Source organism: Triticum aestivum, chromosome 4A (genome assembly GCF_018294505.1).
Source record: "Triticum aestivum cultivar Chinese Spring chromosome 4A, IWGSC CS RefSeq v2.1, whole genome shotgun sequence".
In the NCBI taxonomy this organism is placed as follows: domain Eukaryota; kingdom Viridiplantae; phylum Streptophyta; class Magnoliopsida; order Poales; family Poaceae; genus Triticum; species Triticum aestivum.
The window spans coordinates 212665497-212682679 of record NC_057803.1 but is presented as its reverse complement, the minus strand read 5'-3'; the positions used below and the strand labels follow the sequence as shown (position 1 = coordinate 212682679).

Here is a 17183-nt window from a genome sequence, read left to right as displayed (position 1 = left end):
GTAAACACATCGCAGTAGATGAAAACATTGCCTCATATACTTTTGTAGTTTGACTTTAAACAAATTTTATTTAGACATCAAAGCATTAAGGCATCAATACATTTTTTTTAGGATTGCACCAATAACTATCTAACAACCTAACCATATTTTTTTAATATAGTATAAATGACGCACATCATAACAGTATCTTCGAAAGACTGAGTCGACACATTCAGACATACTTAAGAGACTAAAATGAAAGAAATCGCCATATACGAATACATCATAAAAATGTTCTACGTAGTAAGTACTTAGTACATTGTACAATCATTTTCGCCAACTGTCCAACGCTCTCCACCACGCGTCAGCAAGGCGCTGCATCTCATCTTATAAAGTTGGGCAACTCGGCTTTCGCCTTCCTCACCAGCGCTCGCAACATCGCGGGACGGGAGCACAGTGACACGAGTCAGCAGCAGAGCAGCCAGCCATGGCCGCCTCGAAGCTTGACCGCACCCCGAGCATCCGCGAACGCGTGGAGGACACCCTCCACGCCCACCGCAACGAGCTCGTCGCCCTCCTCTCCAAGTGAGTCGCCGATCAGCCACCCCGCCCAATTGTTCGCTCGTATGCCTCGCTGACGATTTTTTGCCCCTGCTTCGGTCGGTTTGGTGGCCGTACCGTAGGTACGTGAGCAAGGGGAAGGGGATCCTGCAGCCGCACCGCATCCTCGACACGCTCGACGAGGTCCAGGTCTCCGGCGGCAGCGCCTTCGCCGAGGGCCCCTTCCTCGACGTCCTGCGCTCCTCCCAGGTGAGCCCGTCACATCGCAACACCGGCTGTTTCGTGCGCGCGCGTGTCCCTGAATTTTTTTTATGTCTCTCGTGTGCGCGTATTTTTCGAGCAGGAGGCGATCGTGCTGCCGCCGTTCGTGGCCATCGCGGTGCGGCCGCGGCCGGGGGTTTGGGAGTACGTCCGCGTCAACGTGCACGAGCTCAACGTCGAGCAGCTCAGCGTGTCGGAGTATCTCCGCTTCAAGGAGGAGCTCGTCGACGGCCAGTATGTGTTGCGCCCCCCTGTTCCTTCCTGCTATCTCAGCTCCAGCGTCTGCTCCTTTTGCCTCTGCTATGGTCAATTTTTAGCCAGAGGTTAATGTTGGGCTTTGAGAGGCCGCCATCACGGAACCATGGCTTGAATTGTTCATCGTTTGCTACTTTGCTTAGCTATCTGTGCACGGCTGAGTTCATTAAGAGATTGACAACTTAGTAGTAGCTTTCAGAATAAGTATGGCTCTGTGCTGGACTGTTGGAGCCGTGGTTCGACTCTTGCAGAGTGATGATATTAAAACTAAAACTAAAAGCAGCTAAACTGTCACAAGTAGCATTGTTTCAGTTTCTACCACCATAATCTTAACCTCATGACCTGGCAGGCACAAAGACCCCTACGTGCTGGAGCTTGACTTTGAGCCATTCACTGCCTTAATCCCACGTCCGAGTCGGTCATCGTCGATTGGAAATGGCGTGCAGTTTCTCAACAGGCACCTGTCCTCGATTTTGTTCCGCAACAGGGATTGCCTGGAGCCCCTGCTTGATTTCCTTCGCGAGCACCGGCACAAGGGGCATGTGAGTTTTGCTACCGCCGAGGATATCTTTGCGAGAAACTTGTGATTCATGTGTATGTTTGTTGTTAATTTGGGAAGCTTTGCATGTGTGTTCTGCAGGTGATGATGCTAAATGACAGGGTACAGAGCGTGGGAAGGCTTCAGTCTGTCCTGACCAAAGCTGAGGAGCACCTGTCGAAGCTCCCATCTGAAACACCATATTCACAATTTTCCAATCAGTTAGTTTACCCTATCACATTGTGCTGCCTCAGTATTTTTTTTTTGCATAAACTCGATAGTTGCATTTCAGTTTTGTAGTTTATTTTTTGTTCGGAGAAGCACGACTGATGTTTGACTGTTGGAGACTGAGCATTTCTAAGAGTGCAAATCGACAAATCTGACCCTTGTCAGAAAATTTAGCAAAAAATGAACACTTCACGAAAAGTTAAAACCAATCTGACCGTTTGGGTAGGCGGTAGTCACCCTGTCGCTGACGGTACACATTGCTGATTATTTTTTGTCTAGCCACAGTATATGCACAAATATGCGGGGGAGACTACAAACCACGAATTTTGTTACAGCTAGTCCTATGTCACCAAATTCAGTTCTGGGGTTTGACTCTTTGAGGCTTCGAGCATTTCTAAGAGATGCCCTCTCTAACCTTTTGTTAGAACATATAAGCTCAAGTTGAATTCCAGCTGCTTAAGTCTTACATACAGACATTTAATAGCTCTTGTGGTAAAGAAAGTATGTTAGTCTTGTTGAAATGCCTTTGACTAGGTCTTGCATCCGTAAATTTACTAGTCACTGGTAATTGCTGCATAGTGTATGTCTGAGATTATTTCGTGATTTACGAAGTGCAGCTTTTGAATAAATCACATCAGGCAAGAATAATGTAGCTTTAACACGCGATGTTTTTTCCTTAACCTTCAGATTTCAAGAATGGGGCTTGGAGAAAGGTTGGGGTGATACAACTGAACATGTCTTAGAGATGATACATCTCCTTCTGGATATTCTTCAAGCACCAGATCCATCTACACTAGAGACATTCTTGGGGAGGATCCCAATGATCTTTAATGTTGTGATAGTTTCACCTCATGGATACTTCGGTCAAGCTAATGTGCTGGGCATGCCAGATACTGGAGGGCAGGTACCAAACAATGGCATGGCCATCGATATATAGCTCGTCCCGGCTTTAATGTGCTATTTCCTCATCCCTTTGATACATCACCTTTTCCTTTCTTTGCTGTACTCAGATTGTTTATATATTGGACCAAGTTCGTGCTTTGGAGGATGAAATGGTTCTTAGGTTAAAGAAACAAGGCCTTGATGTTACCCCTAAAATTATCATTGTAAGTTCAATTTTCTTTTCTCATTTTTGTTGTCCATTACAAATCATTTTCATTGGGTACATTCTCCGGTTGCTTTATTGTGTTGTCTCATTATATTATGACATGCTCTTGTATATGGTAACCTTTTTCAATAAAAGAGGGAGCCCTGGGGCCTTTGCATCGATTGATGCATGCAACCATGTTATTGCAAAGTATCAATCATACAAAAAGCACAACAATTTTCTTTAAAGACCAGAGCAACTGCAATAGAGTTTACATGCCAGGCTTATGCATCCTATCGCTAGACCGTCATCTAAACTGGTTGAACATAACTTGTTTTACATCTTTAAGTGGCTGCACCCAGACTCCAGAGAAGTCTGCGTTTCCACATGCTGAAGTGAGCACCACGTACGGATCCAATGAGTAGCCATATGAATAACCTGAAGGAAATCAGAAACTTGTTTCTTTTGTTAAAAACAAATACGAAAATTCCATATTGCCAAACATAAAACACACACTTTAACTGAATGTGTGCTTTAAGTTGTCTAATAGCCTCACATAACCAACTCCCAGACATGTTCAGGAATACTAGTAGGCGGGGGTGATTAAAAGCCAGAAACACCGTCATCCACAGAAGTCATGCAGAACAGCATTTGAGGAATAATAAGTGCTGAATTGTGAGACCCTTAACACAATAACAATAATTCGTGATGCCATTCCAATTGCATTTTACTAGGTTGTCCTTTGTTAAAATGACACCTCTGCATGCATACCAAGACAGTATCTTGATTTTCAGGGGAACAATGAGTTTCCATATAATTTTTCTACAAGTGATGTTTCTCATTTACCATATCGGCACATAGATTTGGCCCCAAAAGACTAGGAGGCATGTATCTTCTTTCGGAGAACATTTGACTCCATCGTTAAATTGATGAACATTAAACGCTGAACTAGATGGGGCCATGAATGCCACCAGTTACTGTCCACCCAAAACAAACATTTACCGGCACTAAGGCCATGACATCGGCAACTGAAAGATGTTTTCTTTGAACAAAATTTTACATTATTGGATATTTCTCACTGAGAGGGCTATCCTGTAGTCAAGAGACTTCCCAAAACCACGTGTTGGTACGGTGGTGCCACTACCAACTATGGAAACACCCATGTTGAGGAACTCTTTGGCCCTCATATGGCCTTTCAAGAAAAAAGAGCCCGTAGGTTCATGGCATCTTGCGAAAGCAGGCACCACCAACTATGGAAACACCCATGTTGAGGAACTCTTTGACCCTCTTATGGCCTTTCAAGAAAAAAGAGCCTGTAGGTTCATGACATGTTGCGAAAGCGTTTTGGAGTACATGTATTTGTTGTGTAGTAACTCTTGCCACACCCCATCAACATTTTATAATTTGAAGAACCATTTGTTTAGCAAGCACTTACTTCTTTTTCCCTTGGTCCTCTACCACCAACCCCTTGGTATTGGTCTACAATAATACTCTACTTTTTCTGTGTAAAAAGGGTGTTTTTGTTGACTCATAATGTAGCACCAAGGGGATACAAAACACAATGACACGCCCGGTCTTTGCATGAGAACCAACATGCGCGCGCGCACGCACACACACAAAGTATCATGCCTACAAATAGCAAAGTCAAGCTATGAGTATGCGGAGGGAAAAAAACCTGGAGCGATCGACGCAATACGGCAATCACCATTGGTACCAACCATCTCATGACAACACAAGAAATACAATAAAGGTTCTCCAATAGCAGCGCCTCCCAAAAGGAAATGATGCATAAGCGCCGCCGTCGCCCATTGTTGACGGATCTAGCCACCGATGGCAAGAGTGTGAGTTTTCACCCTAAAGTCAAATCCAAGCAAACTCCAAGCGAGTGTGGGATACAAGACCCAGGCCGGGGGCGCGCGGGGGGGCAGGGGCATGAGGATTTACTCCTTTGTTTATTGTCGCGTTTTTACACTGTTGATCACTGTTAATCACCGTAGTATTGAAGCAGGCCCGGAGCTTGGTGCTAGCCTGGCTCCGCCCCTGCTCCAAGCAATGCATTCAGCAAGGTACGACGCAAAAACACCATCATCATCAGGTACACCGTACTAGGATTGCACCTAGGGTTTTCACCATCATCGAAGTCATAATGTGTTTGTTGCCTCCACTTTCCATGATCCCAGCAGAGGCGGGAGGAAGGTCAATGACAAAGCCAAAATCTTAATTCACGACGCTTTGGCTGACCGTTCTTACAAGTGGCAGGTCATGGCAAATCTGCATCAAACACCACCACACACCAGCTTTTGCTACGTCGTCCACGCCAGCAGAACCATGGTGCCATCCGTGTGTCCTAGGAGTCCTAGCGGAGGACCGCCTTAGAGCATGGTTAATTTTTTTAGATAAAAGGCATACGCCTGACTTTATAAATAAAGCCACCAGGCAGAGTAGCACAACCAGCAAACCAAGCAAGCACACAACCAGTCACATGACAAATGAAAAGTAAAGAAAGTCTGGTACATGGCACCCAAGCCAAACATGGCACGCAAGCCAAATAGTAGATGAACAGAAGGAGGAACCGCCAGGATCCATCAACCTCCTGGTTGTCTGCGCGCCAGGGAGGAAGCAGTAGCCCGAATCTTGGACGTCATAATGTCGAAAGCCTCATGATCAGCATCCCTAGTCAATGATCTCCACTGCTGCAAAAATATGCCAGTTTTAAATAAGCAGTCAGCAGGTTTAGCCGGGAAGGAGTAGGTTTAGCCGGGAAGGAGTGCTCGATCGTAAACTTGTTTCTAGTGGTCCACAACGACCAACAAATCGCCGCAAACCCCACCCAAAAAACCTGTTTAGAGCTCCCAGATAGGCCGCCATTGGACAGGGCCCTAAGATCAGCAAAGGATGATGGATTCCAAGAGACATGGAGCCAGGATCGGATGCAACACCAAACGAAATTAGCCAAGGGGCACCGGAAGAAAATGTGCTCCGTATTCTCGAGCTCACCACACAACGCACATCTGTCCGAACCAGGACCGTTTCTCTTACAGATTTGGTCAGCCGCTGGAAGCTTTCGACGAAACGTTTGCCACATAAAAGATTTTAATCTTAGGGGGGACACGGGCACGCCAGATGCGCTTAAACTTGGAGATAAGTGAGCCCGAACTCAATTTAGCGTACAGAGATTTAACTGAGAAACGACCAAAGGCAGAATGGGGTCAGGCCACCGAGTCCTCTCCCTCCGAGAGCAAGGGGAAGCAGGCAACGAGACGCTGCCAATCATCCAACTCTGCAGGAGATAGAGACCTATGAAGGTCCAGGTCCCAGTTATTTTCCGAGAACTCAAAGATAGAGATCTCCGGGTCCGGACAGTAAGAGAAAAGTACCGGGAATGATACAGCCAATGGTCGGCTATAAAGGCTATAAGAAGTTGCCATGTCATCTACAACCAACCTCTTAGCCGGCACGTACAATAGTAAGTTTTAAATATATACTAGATTATTAATAGTTGGTTCATCTTACATCTTCACAAAGTGTCTTGGGTCCTATGTTGCAGCTGGTTACTAATCAAGAACCCGCTTCTCTTCTCTCTCTTCCAACTAAGTAAAGATATATTATTTTATTTCTTATAGTCTCCTTATGTCACCCTATTGTATTTGCTTTTATGGGGAGGCAGATGGCTGCCGCCCACAAACCTGTAGATTATGGGATCACGGCCTCTGGCGCAGAACTTGTGGATCCTCGCACACCCAGCTGTACGTTGTCAGTCCGTGGCATGGCTTCCACAGCCCTGCGTGACCACAGTGGCCATGGCATCGCAGCCGCCCCTCCGACCACCTTAGGCCAAGCTCGACCGACTTCAGCCAGTCACTGGCGCAAGAGGGAGCAACCTCAAGCCCCAACCCTCACCAGCAGATGACCCCGAGGATGGGCTTCAGGATCGAGTTGGCCAGAGGCCCGAGGCCATGACACAAAGCGTCCGCCGCCGTCGCTAAGGCCACCTCGAGGAGAGACGTGGCGACGAGGGAGCGGAGAAGCCATGGGGATGGGATATCAGGCAGGGAGGATGGAGGAAGGGAGAGCGCCCCTCTGCCGCCGTCTGCCGTTGTACGACTTCCTCCGACGACGGCGACGGATCTGGTGGTGGCGGCAGCTGGGGGAGCCTCCGGTGGGGAATGCGTCTGGCGCATCCGTGCTTGTGGTGCTACCTTTCCAACAACTGTTATTTTGCCAATCGATCCTGAACTCACTTCCAACAACTGTAGGATAGAAGCTTGCCTTCCCAACAACTGTTATTTTGCTAATCGATCCTAAACTCACTTCCATTCCTTATTCAAGAGCTTCCGATAATGGATGGGTATGCCAAGATATTGGAAGAAGGACCCTGCTTCACAACCAAACAATTGTTTATATTGATCCTTGACTTCTTTGGCTTGACCAAAGCAAAAAAAAGAAAGTTCACGAGTTCACTGACTTTCATATTTATCCTTTTTTTCATATCATGTTCCATGAAGATAGCCAGAGCTAGGTAGAAAATTTGTGGGGGTGCAAAATGCTAAAAAAAATCTCATCTGAGCCCTCCCCTCAAAATTTTCTTCACACTTTGGTCCAAGGCTAGGGGGCCCACAGCCCCCAGCGTCGTACATAGCTCCGTCGCCGGTAGTATGGTCCATATACCCAAACATGGACACCCCACTATCTACGAAGTTTCAGATGAGGCCGCCAACCTGACCGTCCTCCTTAGCCGGTGCTATGAGGATGGCAAGATATCAACGGCAGTATTAAAAAAATCGGAGACATAGCCAATTTTAGACTAAGCATAAATTCATTTGGAAAGAAAAGGGAGATCACCTTGCCTCATACCCTTTCTGCTCTGGGGCTAATGGTTAATGTTGCCATTGACTTCAATACCAACATTCCCACCGTGAATGAACTGAGCAATTCATCCGCGCCACTCAGGTGTGGAATCCTTCATGCGGAAGGTCTGTTCAAGAAAAGGCCATTTGACTATGATATGCCTTCCCAAAATCCACCTTCAACCCCTTTCCGAACCATCATGGCAGGATCGTCGTGTGGGTTGGTCGTATTTCATTATGAACTATGACAATGAAGCCATTAGTGTCCATTTTGGTGAATATTTTAAACTGGCATTTAAGAGGAAAATAGGGTGACGTTACTGAATTTGTACTTCATCTTGTTTCTTTGGCAAGAGGGTAATGATCCAGCTGAAACAGAGGCAGTGTCCACTGTCGAAAATCAGCGAATAAAGCCATCGGATCACTGTTAATTACCTCTCAGAGCGTTTGATAGAAATCAGCATGTGTTTCTGTTATGTGGTATATAGATTGGTATAGTTTGGAAGTACTTTCTACTGACTCTTGCAGACAGAGAAGCACTGCTAATCATTTGTTTCTGTTATGTGGTTTAGGTTACTCGACTAATACCAGATTCAAAAGGGACATCATGTAATCAGCGGCTTGAGAGAATAAGTGGTACACAGCACACTTTCATATTGCGTGTTCCCTTTAGAAATGAAAATGGAGTACTCAGGAAATGGATTTCAAGATTTGACGTGTGGCCCTATCTGGAGAAATTTGCTGAGGTAAGTAGCAGTGATGCTTCTCCCCTTGTAGCGATTCCTGAGATGGCCAACTGTTATCTTATTTCCTGAAAGAGTCCCACGAGGAAGGCATCGCATCTGTACGATATATATCATGAAACGTGTATGGTTTGGAATGATGCCATATATTATTGGACATGAGACAACTACGGTAAGGTGCAGAGTTACTTATGTAGAAAGGAACACAACTTTTAAGGAAAAATTTCCTCGTTATAATTTCTACATGAACACTTCCTCTGAGTATGAATTTGTGTTCAGTCTCATCTGACACTTGCTATTATTGTACAATTGGGTATTTTTATTTGTTGCAAAATGGTGGCAATATAATGTTTCTTTTATGCAGGATGCAGCTGGTGAAATTGCTGCAGAATTACAGGGTACCCCAGATTTCATAATTGGAAACTACAGTGATGGAAATCTTGTGGCATCATTGCTATCTTATAAGATGGGAATTACTCAGGTATGACTTATTAAATTATAGTCGAGGTTTTAAACTTTTTCTTTACTGATCATGTCAGAATATTCTTTGCAGTGCAATATTGCTCATGCACTGGAAAAGACCAAATATCCAGATTCAGACATATACTGGAAGAAATTCGATGAGAAGTATCATTTCTCTTGTCAGTTTACTGCTGATATAATCGCTATGAACAATGCTGATTTCATAATCACCAGCACGTACCAAGAAATCGCTGGAAGGTTTCTTCTATTCTGCCTTGTTGGCCAGACCATTTGTTTTCTCTGTCGTTTGATCTTGGTTAACTAATCTGCTCACATGTAGTATCAGTATGCATGAAAACTATATGCAGTTTCATTAATTATTTAATACCAGGGTAACATCTAGACTTGTTGCATTTCGAGTATCTTGCATTGGTTTCGATCGTACATCAGTATTATTGACAAGACACTTGTACTTAATTCTTACATTTCCATGGTATGCAGCAAAAACACAGTTGGACAGTACGAGAGCCATACTGCTTTTACTCTTCCTGGCCTGTACCGCGTTGTCCATGGGATTGATGTTTTTGATCCAAAGTTCAACATAGTATCTCCTGGAGCAGACATGTCTATATATTTTCCATTCACTGAAAAGGACAAGCGGCTCACTGCCCTTCATGGTTCAATTGAGAGCTTGATTTATGACCCAGAGCAAAACGATGTACACATGTGAGAACTCCCTGTCATCTTGTTGGATGTCGTTCACAATAGTATTTCAAGTGATTATACGGTTGCACTTCTTGTAGATTTCAGTTACCATTACCATCAATGATGGAATGATGTCTTTCCGCACAATTTTAGTGATATTAGTAGTATGGTCCTGCAAATAGTGTTGACACGTGCGTCTTTCTGATGATAATTACTGTTCTTTGCAGTGGACATCTGGATGACCGATCAAAACCAATTCTCTTCTCCATGGCAAGACTTGACCGTGTTAAAAACATGACAGGACTAGTGGAAGCTTATAGTAAAAATGCTAAGCTAAGGTCGCTGGTAAACCTTGTTGTGGTCGCTGGCTACAACAATGTCAAGAAATCAAAGGATAGAGAAGAGATCGCAGAGATAGAGAAGATGCATGAACTTATTAAGACATATAACTTGTTTGGGCAGTTCCGCTGGATCTCTGCCCAGACGAACAGGGCTCGCAACGGTGAGCTGTATCGCTACATTGCTGATACTCATGGTGCCTTTGTGCAGGTATGGTTGTAAAGTTGTAACTTGTGGTTCTAGAGGCAAAAGTTTTGTGGGTGCTAACGAAGTAGCTTTACATACTGACTATATTAATTGATCTTTGCAACAGCCAGCTTTGTATGAAGCATTTGGTCTCACTGTTGTGGAAGCCATGACCTGCGGACTCCCTACTTTTGCAACACTCCATGGAGGGCCTGCCGAGATTATAGAGCACGGGATCTCTGGTTTCCACATTGATCCTTACCATCCTGATCAGGCTGCCACGTTGATGGCTGACTTCTTTGAAAAATGCAAACAGGACCCCAATCATTGGGTTAAGATATCTGACAGAGGCCTCCAGCGCATTTACGAGAAGTTAGTACCAGCCAATCCTGTTTTGGGCAGGTGCCTGCCTACCTGGTGTTTTTTCATATGTTGCCTGTGTGATATTTGTTTTCTCCTTGGTTTCTAGGTATACATGGAAGATTTACTCCGAGAGGTTGATGACACTGGCTGGAGTTTATGGCTTTTGGAAGTACGTTTCGAAGCTTGAAAGGCGGGAGACTAGGCGTTATCTTGAGATGTTCTACATATTGAAGCTCCGTGAGCTGGTACGCAGTAGCCACTCAACCTCGGCGCTAGTTGCTCACGGCAATACAGCAGTTTCTAGATGAATTGTGTTTGAAATATAACCGTTTCTAAATATAAGACCTTTTAGAGATTTCAATATGGACTACATACGGAACAAAATGAGTGAATCTACACTCTAAAATATGTCTATATACATCCGTATGTAGTCTGTATTGAAATCTCTAAAAGGGTTTATATTTAGAAATGGAGGGAGTAATTGACTTGCATAGTGGAAATCACACTTCTCTATTCTCTTCTCTTCTCGAGATGTTCTTTTTTCGTCTTGAGATGAGGGAGAACAGAGAATCATACTTGTTTGAAAAAGATGCACTTCTGATCGGCATCTCTTTTATTCATGCAGGTGAAGAGTGTGCCGCTTGCAATAGATGAGGCGCATTAACTGTTCCGTCTCCAATAAAAGTCATCTACTTATTTGTCCAGCGATCGGTGAACTCGCCTTTTTTACTTTACATTGCGAGTGTTGAACTGGGGTTTGAGTGTGCTCGCTATGTACATGAGTGATTGATACACTGTTGGCAAATTGTATTTTGCCACGTTGCTTGTATTTTTAAAGCTTCTGCTAAGACAGAATTCACTAGCCTGCTATCTCATGTGGAATCTGCTCTACTATTTTTTGACGCCGTTGCTCAAGAGCATAGCCCTATTCGTAAGTTCACTTGGAGTTTTACTTGTATGCTGAGGACACTAAACCAAAGATCATCCCATCTAAGACAAGAAAAGGTACAAACTTATGTAAGTGTTACTCTTGGTTCACTACTGTTTTAAATCAACTTGTGACATCACCACCACCACAACTACATTCACATACACATGTCACACTCTGTTATGTCACATATAGTTGATTCCATTATGCTTGATAATATTGTTTCACTTGCAGATCTTTCGAGTATTTAACAAAAAACTACTACAATTCATCAAACTGTGTCCATAAACCATCACTTTACAAATTTGTGTCAAAAACTATCATTTTTTCTCTAATCTTTAACTAAAAATTACCACATCAACTTAAAGACTAATTAGCCAAAAATTAAACCTAATTAGCGCAGCTAGCCGGAACTAGCTAGCTCACGACGGACGCAGCCGGAACTAGCTAGCTCACGCGCTTACCACGGCCGGCCGGAGCTGCTAGTTCACGAGGGGGACGCAGCCAGAGCTAGCTATCATGACGGGGACGCAGCCAGAACTAGTTGGCTAGCGCACGCACTCACTGCGGCGGCCGACGCTATCTGTCTATGTGCGACCGCCGCTTGCTGTTGCTGCTATTTGCTGTCGCTCCAGCTTGCCGTCCGCAGCTGTTGCTCTTCTGCCACCGTCGCTGCTTGCCGTTGCTTCCGCCCGCCGCTGCCGCATGCCTTTGCTTGCCGCTGCCGCCGCCGCCATTGACGAGCTCGCCGGCTGGACCTTTGTAAAGTGGACCTGATCGCTTTAAAAAATTGTAGGGACCTGATTGCATTTGTAAAGTGGACCTAAGCTCGTTTAAAATGGACGAGACGGTCGATTTAAAGAGATGGTAGTTTTTAGGGAAAAATTAGTAAAAAAGTGGTAGTTTTCGGTATAAATTTGTAAAGTGGTAGTTTGTGGGCACGATTTCATGAATTGTGGTAGTTTTTCGTTAAATACTCCAGATCTTTCAGATGCTCATATTGCTAAAATCTAAAACTTGAGAATGTTGAAAATCCTGAAATACCACCTATTACACCTACTAAAAGATATTTTCTTTGTCTACCTACCACACCTATTGTATTTTCTTGTTGGAATTTTTTTTCATCTATTTGTCAACTGTCAAGATAGTACAAAGAACACCAGAAGTAAAAAAAATACATTCAGGTCCGTAACCATCTAGCTATGACTACCAAGCACTGGAGCGAACCGAAGGCGCGTCGTCATCATCGCCCCTCTCTCACTGGAGGCGGGCAAACCTTGTTGTAATAGACCGTCAGAAAGTCGTCGTGCTAAAACCTTAAAGGACCAACACATCAGAACAACAACCGCCTTCGATTAAGAGAAGCGTAGATCGGAAAGATCTAACATGTAAACATGCGACCACTCACAAACGAAGACCTGATCCACATGGATCCATCGAAGACAAACACCGAACAAATCCCACGAGATCCGCCAAAGACAAACCTCAACACGCACTCCAATGATCTAGAGGTCTCTAGAGAAAATTTATGGCTTATGATATTGAAGTTGGGATAGATTGTATGATTGGATTATTTAAGAAAAAACTCTAAATTATATTTTTCCTGATGATGAATTTGGTACTTCTCTGATATACATCAAAGATGATGCTTATGATTTCTCTATTGATCCTGAAATAATTATTCGGGTTGAATTCGATGCTTTCCATGGTAGTAAGGAACTAAGGATGAAGAAATGTTGACCATCTCTTGAAACTTAAATCAATTGCTTCCATATTCACTAAAGAAGACTTAGCTTGGGATTATTATGTACTTAAGTTGTTTTCTTTCTCGTTAAAAGGTAATGCTAAAACTTGGTACAACAACTTATGGCCTGGATGTATTAGAAGTCCATGTATGTCGACTAATCTATTCTTTGAAAAATGTTTCCCTATGCATATGCGACAAGCTGCCTTACAGGATATTTATGACTTAACTCAACTTGAGGAAGAGACTCTCCTCAAGCTTAGGTTTTTGTGAACTTCAAAGGGCTAGCTCTAATTATCCTATCAAGGAACATGAATTACTTGACATGTTTTACAACGCTTTAACCTCTGAGTCTAGGACATACCTAGATACTTGTGCAGAAAATATTTCCAGGGAAAGGACATTGGAAGAAGCCAAAGAATTATTGAAAAATATTATGAAGAATTATAACGATTGGACTATTCCCGGGCCTCAACCAACACCTATTCCGAATAACAGTTTCTTAAGACCATACGATATTGAAGAAGCCAATAAATATTCCAAATAACTAGACAATGACGTGCGCATTGCTGCGGAATATCAGAAAATTTGTTGCCGCAATCATGATCAGCACCAAGGCTCTTCCACGAGCAAAACATGATCAGCACCAAGGCTCCATGGGTGTTAGAATTATTACTGTGTAATCTAGATTATTGACTCTAGTGCAAGTGGGAGACTGAAGGAAATGTGCCCTAGAGGCAATAATAAAGTTATTATTTATTTCCTTATTTCATGATAAATGTTTATTATTCATGCTAGAATTGTATTAACCGGAAACATAATACATGTGTGAATACATAGACAAACACAACGTCACTATTATGCCTCTACTTGACTAGCTCATTGATCAAAGATGGTTAAGTTTCCTAACCATAGACATGAGTTGTTATTTGATCAATGGGATCACATTATTAGGAGAATGATGTGATTGACTTGACCCATTCCATTAGCTTAGCACTTGATCGTTTTTGTTTACTGCTATTGTTTTCTTCATGACTTATACATGTTCTTATGACTATGAGATTATGCAACTCCCGAATACCGGAGGAACACTTTGTGTGCTACCAAATGTCACAACATAACTGGGTGATTATAAGGGCGCTCTACAGGTGTCTCCGATGGTACTTGTTGAGTTGGCATAGATCAAGATTAGGATTTGTCACTCTGATTGTCGGAGAGGTATCTCTGGGCCCTCTCGGTAATGCACATCACTATAAGCCCTGCAAACAATGCAGCTAATGAGTTACTTGTGGGATAGTGCATTACGAAACGAGTAAAGAGACTTGCCGGTAACGAGATTGAACTAGGTATTGGGATACCGACGATCGAATCTCGGGCAAGTAACATACCGATGACAAAGAGAACAACGTATGGTGTTATGCGGTTTGACCGTTATTGACCGGAGACATGTCTTGGTCATGTCTACATAGTTCTAGAACCCGTAGGATCCGCATGCTTAAAGTTCTGTGACGATCGGTTTTATGAGTTTATATGTTTTGATGTACGTAAGGTAGTTCGGAGTCTCGGATATGATCACGGACATGACAAGGAGTCTTGAAATGGTCGAGACATAAAGATCGATATATTGGAAGCCTACATTTGGACATGGGAAGAGTTCCGGGTAAAATCGGGATTTTACCGGAGTACCGGAGGGGTTACCGGAACCCCCCGGGGGATAATGGGCCTTGTTGGGCCATAAAGGAAAGAGAGAGGGGCCGACCTAGGGCAGGCAGTGCGCCCCCTCCCTCTGGTCCGAATTGGACTAGGAGAGGGGGGGGGGCGCCCCCCTTTCCTTCTCTTTCTTCCCCTTCCTTTCCCCCTCCTAGTAGGAGTAGGAAAGGGAGGAATCCTAGGAGTAGGATTCCTCCTCCCGTCGCACCAACAAGGGCCGACCGGCCTCCCCCTTGCTCCTTTATATATAGGGGCAGGGGGGCACCTCTAGACACACAAGTTGATCACAAAGATCTCTCCCAGCCGTGTGCGGTGCCCCCCTCCACCATAATCCACCTCGGTCATACTGTAGCGGTGTTTAGGCGAAGACCTGCTGCGGTAGCTTCATCAACATCGTCACCACGCCGTCGTGCTGACGAAACTCTTCCCCGAGCTCTACTAGATCGTGAGTTCGTGGGACGTCACCGAGCTGAACGTGTGCTGAATGCGGAGGTGCCGTACGTTCAGTACTGAGGATCGGTTGATCGTGAAGACGTACGACTACATCAACCGTGTTGTCATAACGCTTCCGCTTAACGGTCTACGAGGGTACGTGGATGACACTCTCCCCTCTCGTTGCTATGCATCACCATGATCCCGCGTGTGCGTAGGATTTTTTTTGAAATTACTACATTCCCCAACACTTATCTGGTGCTTCAGCCCCCGGTATCTGGTGCTGGACGATAACAACTGGCATAGTAAGTGATCCTGTCTGGAAATCATATCCCTCTCCCATGACAATACTGTTTGGTATGTCCCTGAGTTCTCCCACTCTAACCTTCACCATTAGATTAGCCTTGGTGCTACAGACTCTATCCCACATAAGAAATTTCCCACAGTTACTGACCACATTACCGACTTCCTGAATGTTCCTTCTGTCGAATGGATAACCACATAAAAGGATCCATGCATCTCTATTAAGTACCAGACTTCTCCAGTTCAGACCTCTGTCGTGCTTTTGGAATATGACATGGACATCAGTGAACTGGTGTTGACTACGAGTGCCCATATCATCTCTATCAAAAACACCACTAAATTTGACATAAGCGTGACTGAATGGACATGGCTCAATATCAGTGAAACCAAACTGGTGGCCAGCAAGGAAATCGGTCAGTACCTCTCTAGCGGTATTGAAAGCCACTGGAAGATTAGGCATCAAGATGATAGTCGCAATCACCCACTCTTCGTGCGTCGCCGGTGCAGCTCCGGTGATGACTCGAATCCAGGCAGGTCGGCCTGCAACCTGGATGCTTTGGTGGTTTGGTGGTAGGAAAGGTGTGGGGTCGAAAGAGAATGCCGCCATTGTCGAAGAGATCGTTGATGAGGCCGATGCAGTAGGCAACAACGTTTAAGAGGATGGATTTGGTTGGATTGTGGCTGATTGGAGGCGGAGAGAAATGGAGTTTTGGGAGGTGCTATGATTGTGGCTACCGACCCGAGTCATCTGTCGAGGAGAATTAACTCGAGAGCCCTGGTTGGGAGGTTGAATGACCTCTCGATTAGTCACCTTCACGGGAACAGTGTGAGGTTGCCTCGGAATCGCAAGCGTTTGGCTAGGAGGTGCGCTATTCTCCGAGATTGGGTTGGGCCTAGCTAGAGAGTAGCAGTCGCGTGCTATGTGGACCCAATGCTTGTAGGCCCTACACTTAATTCTATTCGAGCACTTGGGCCGAATGTGGCCCGTGAGAAGGCAGCGAACATAGAACAAACTATTGGAGTTTTGAACCTGCGTTGATCCTGCCATATTGGTAGTAACTGCCCGATTAATGGCATTATGTCCGGCGCTATGATTCTGTCCCAATGATCGTTTGAGAAATTGTATTAGCTCTAGTCGATCTATGATATGAAGAATGGGAATCAAAATAGATTCTGGGAGATTGGAGAGCTTGGATGTATGATTTTCTAGGGTGACGACGAAAGATATGCGTCCATGCATCTTCTTTTTCTTTGAGGTATTGGTCTAATTCCCAACTGGAGTTAGGACCACCATTTCCCCAAAGTAAGAAATTGATATTCAGAAGTGGGAGTGAGATGTTGCCCCCCTTGATGATCGAAAAACCCACTTCTTTGGAGGAGACAAATAGCTTAAACGACTGATTCTGAAGAAGCTTGACCTTAAAAAGCGGTGCTCTCCCTCCAAAGCAAGATAAGATAATTGTGCTTACAGATTCCTTTGTGAGTCCGAGCTGTGATCTTGTGAATTTTGCG

The 17183-nt window shown here is 44.5% G+C and overlaps 1 protein-coding gene across 1 annotated transcript; it reads left to right on the top strand.

Annotated features, from left to right (window-relative positions):
* The first annotated feature begins 340 nt into the window (after positions 1-340).
* On the top strand, positions 341-11416 carry LOC123085854 (sucrose synthase 4). The gene is made up of 15 exons (XM_044507569.1): positions 341-564; positions 663-789; positions 884-1035; positions 1406-1598; positions 1697-1815; positions 2510-2726; positions 2833-2928; positions 8329-8502; positions 8864-8980; positions 9053-9219; positions 9463-9687; positions 9894-10215; positions 10319-10563; positions 10661-10799; positions 11180-11416. Exons 1-15 carry the CDS (start codon positions 467-469, stop codon positions 11216-11218), a joined length of 2430 nt encoding a protein of 809 aa, XP_044363504.1. The 5' UTR covers positions 341-466; the 3' UTR covers positions 11219-11416.
* The last annotated feature ends 5767 nt before the right edge of the window (positions 11417-17183 follow it).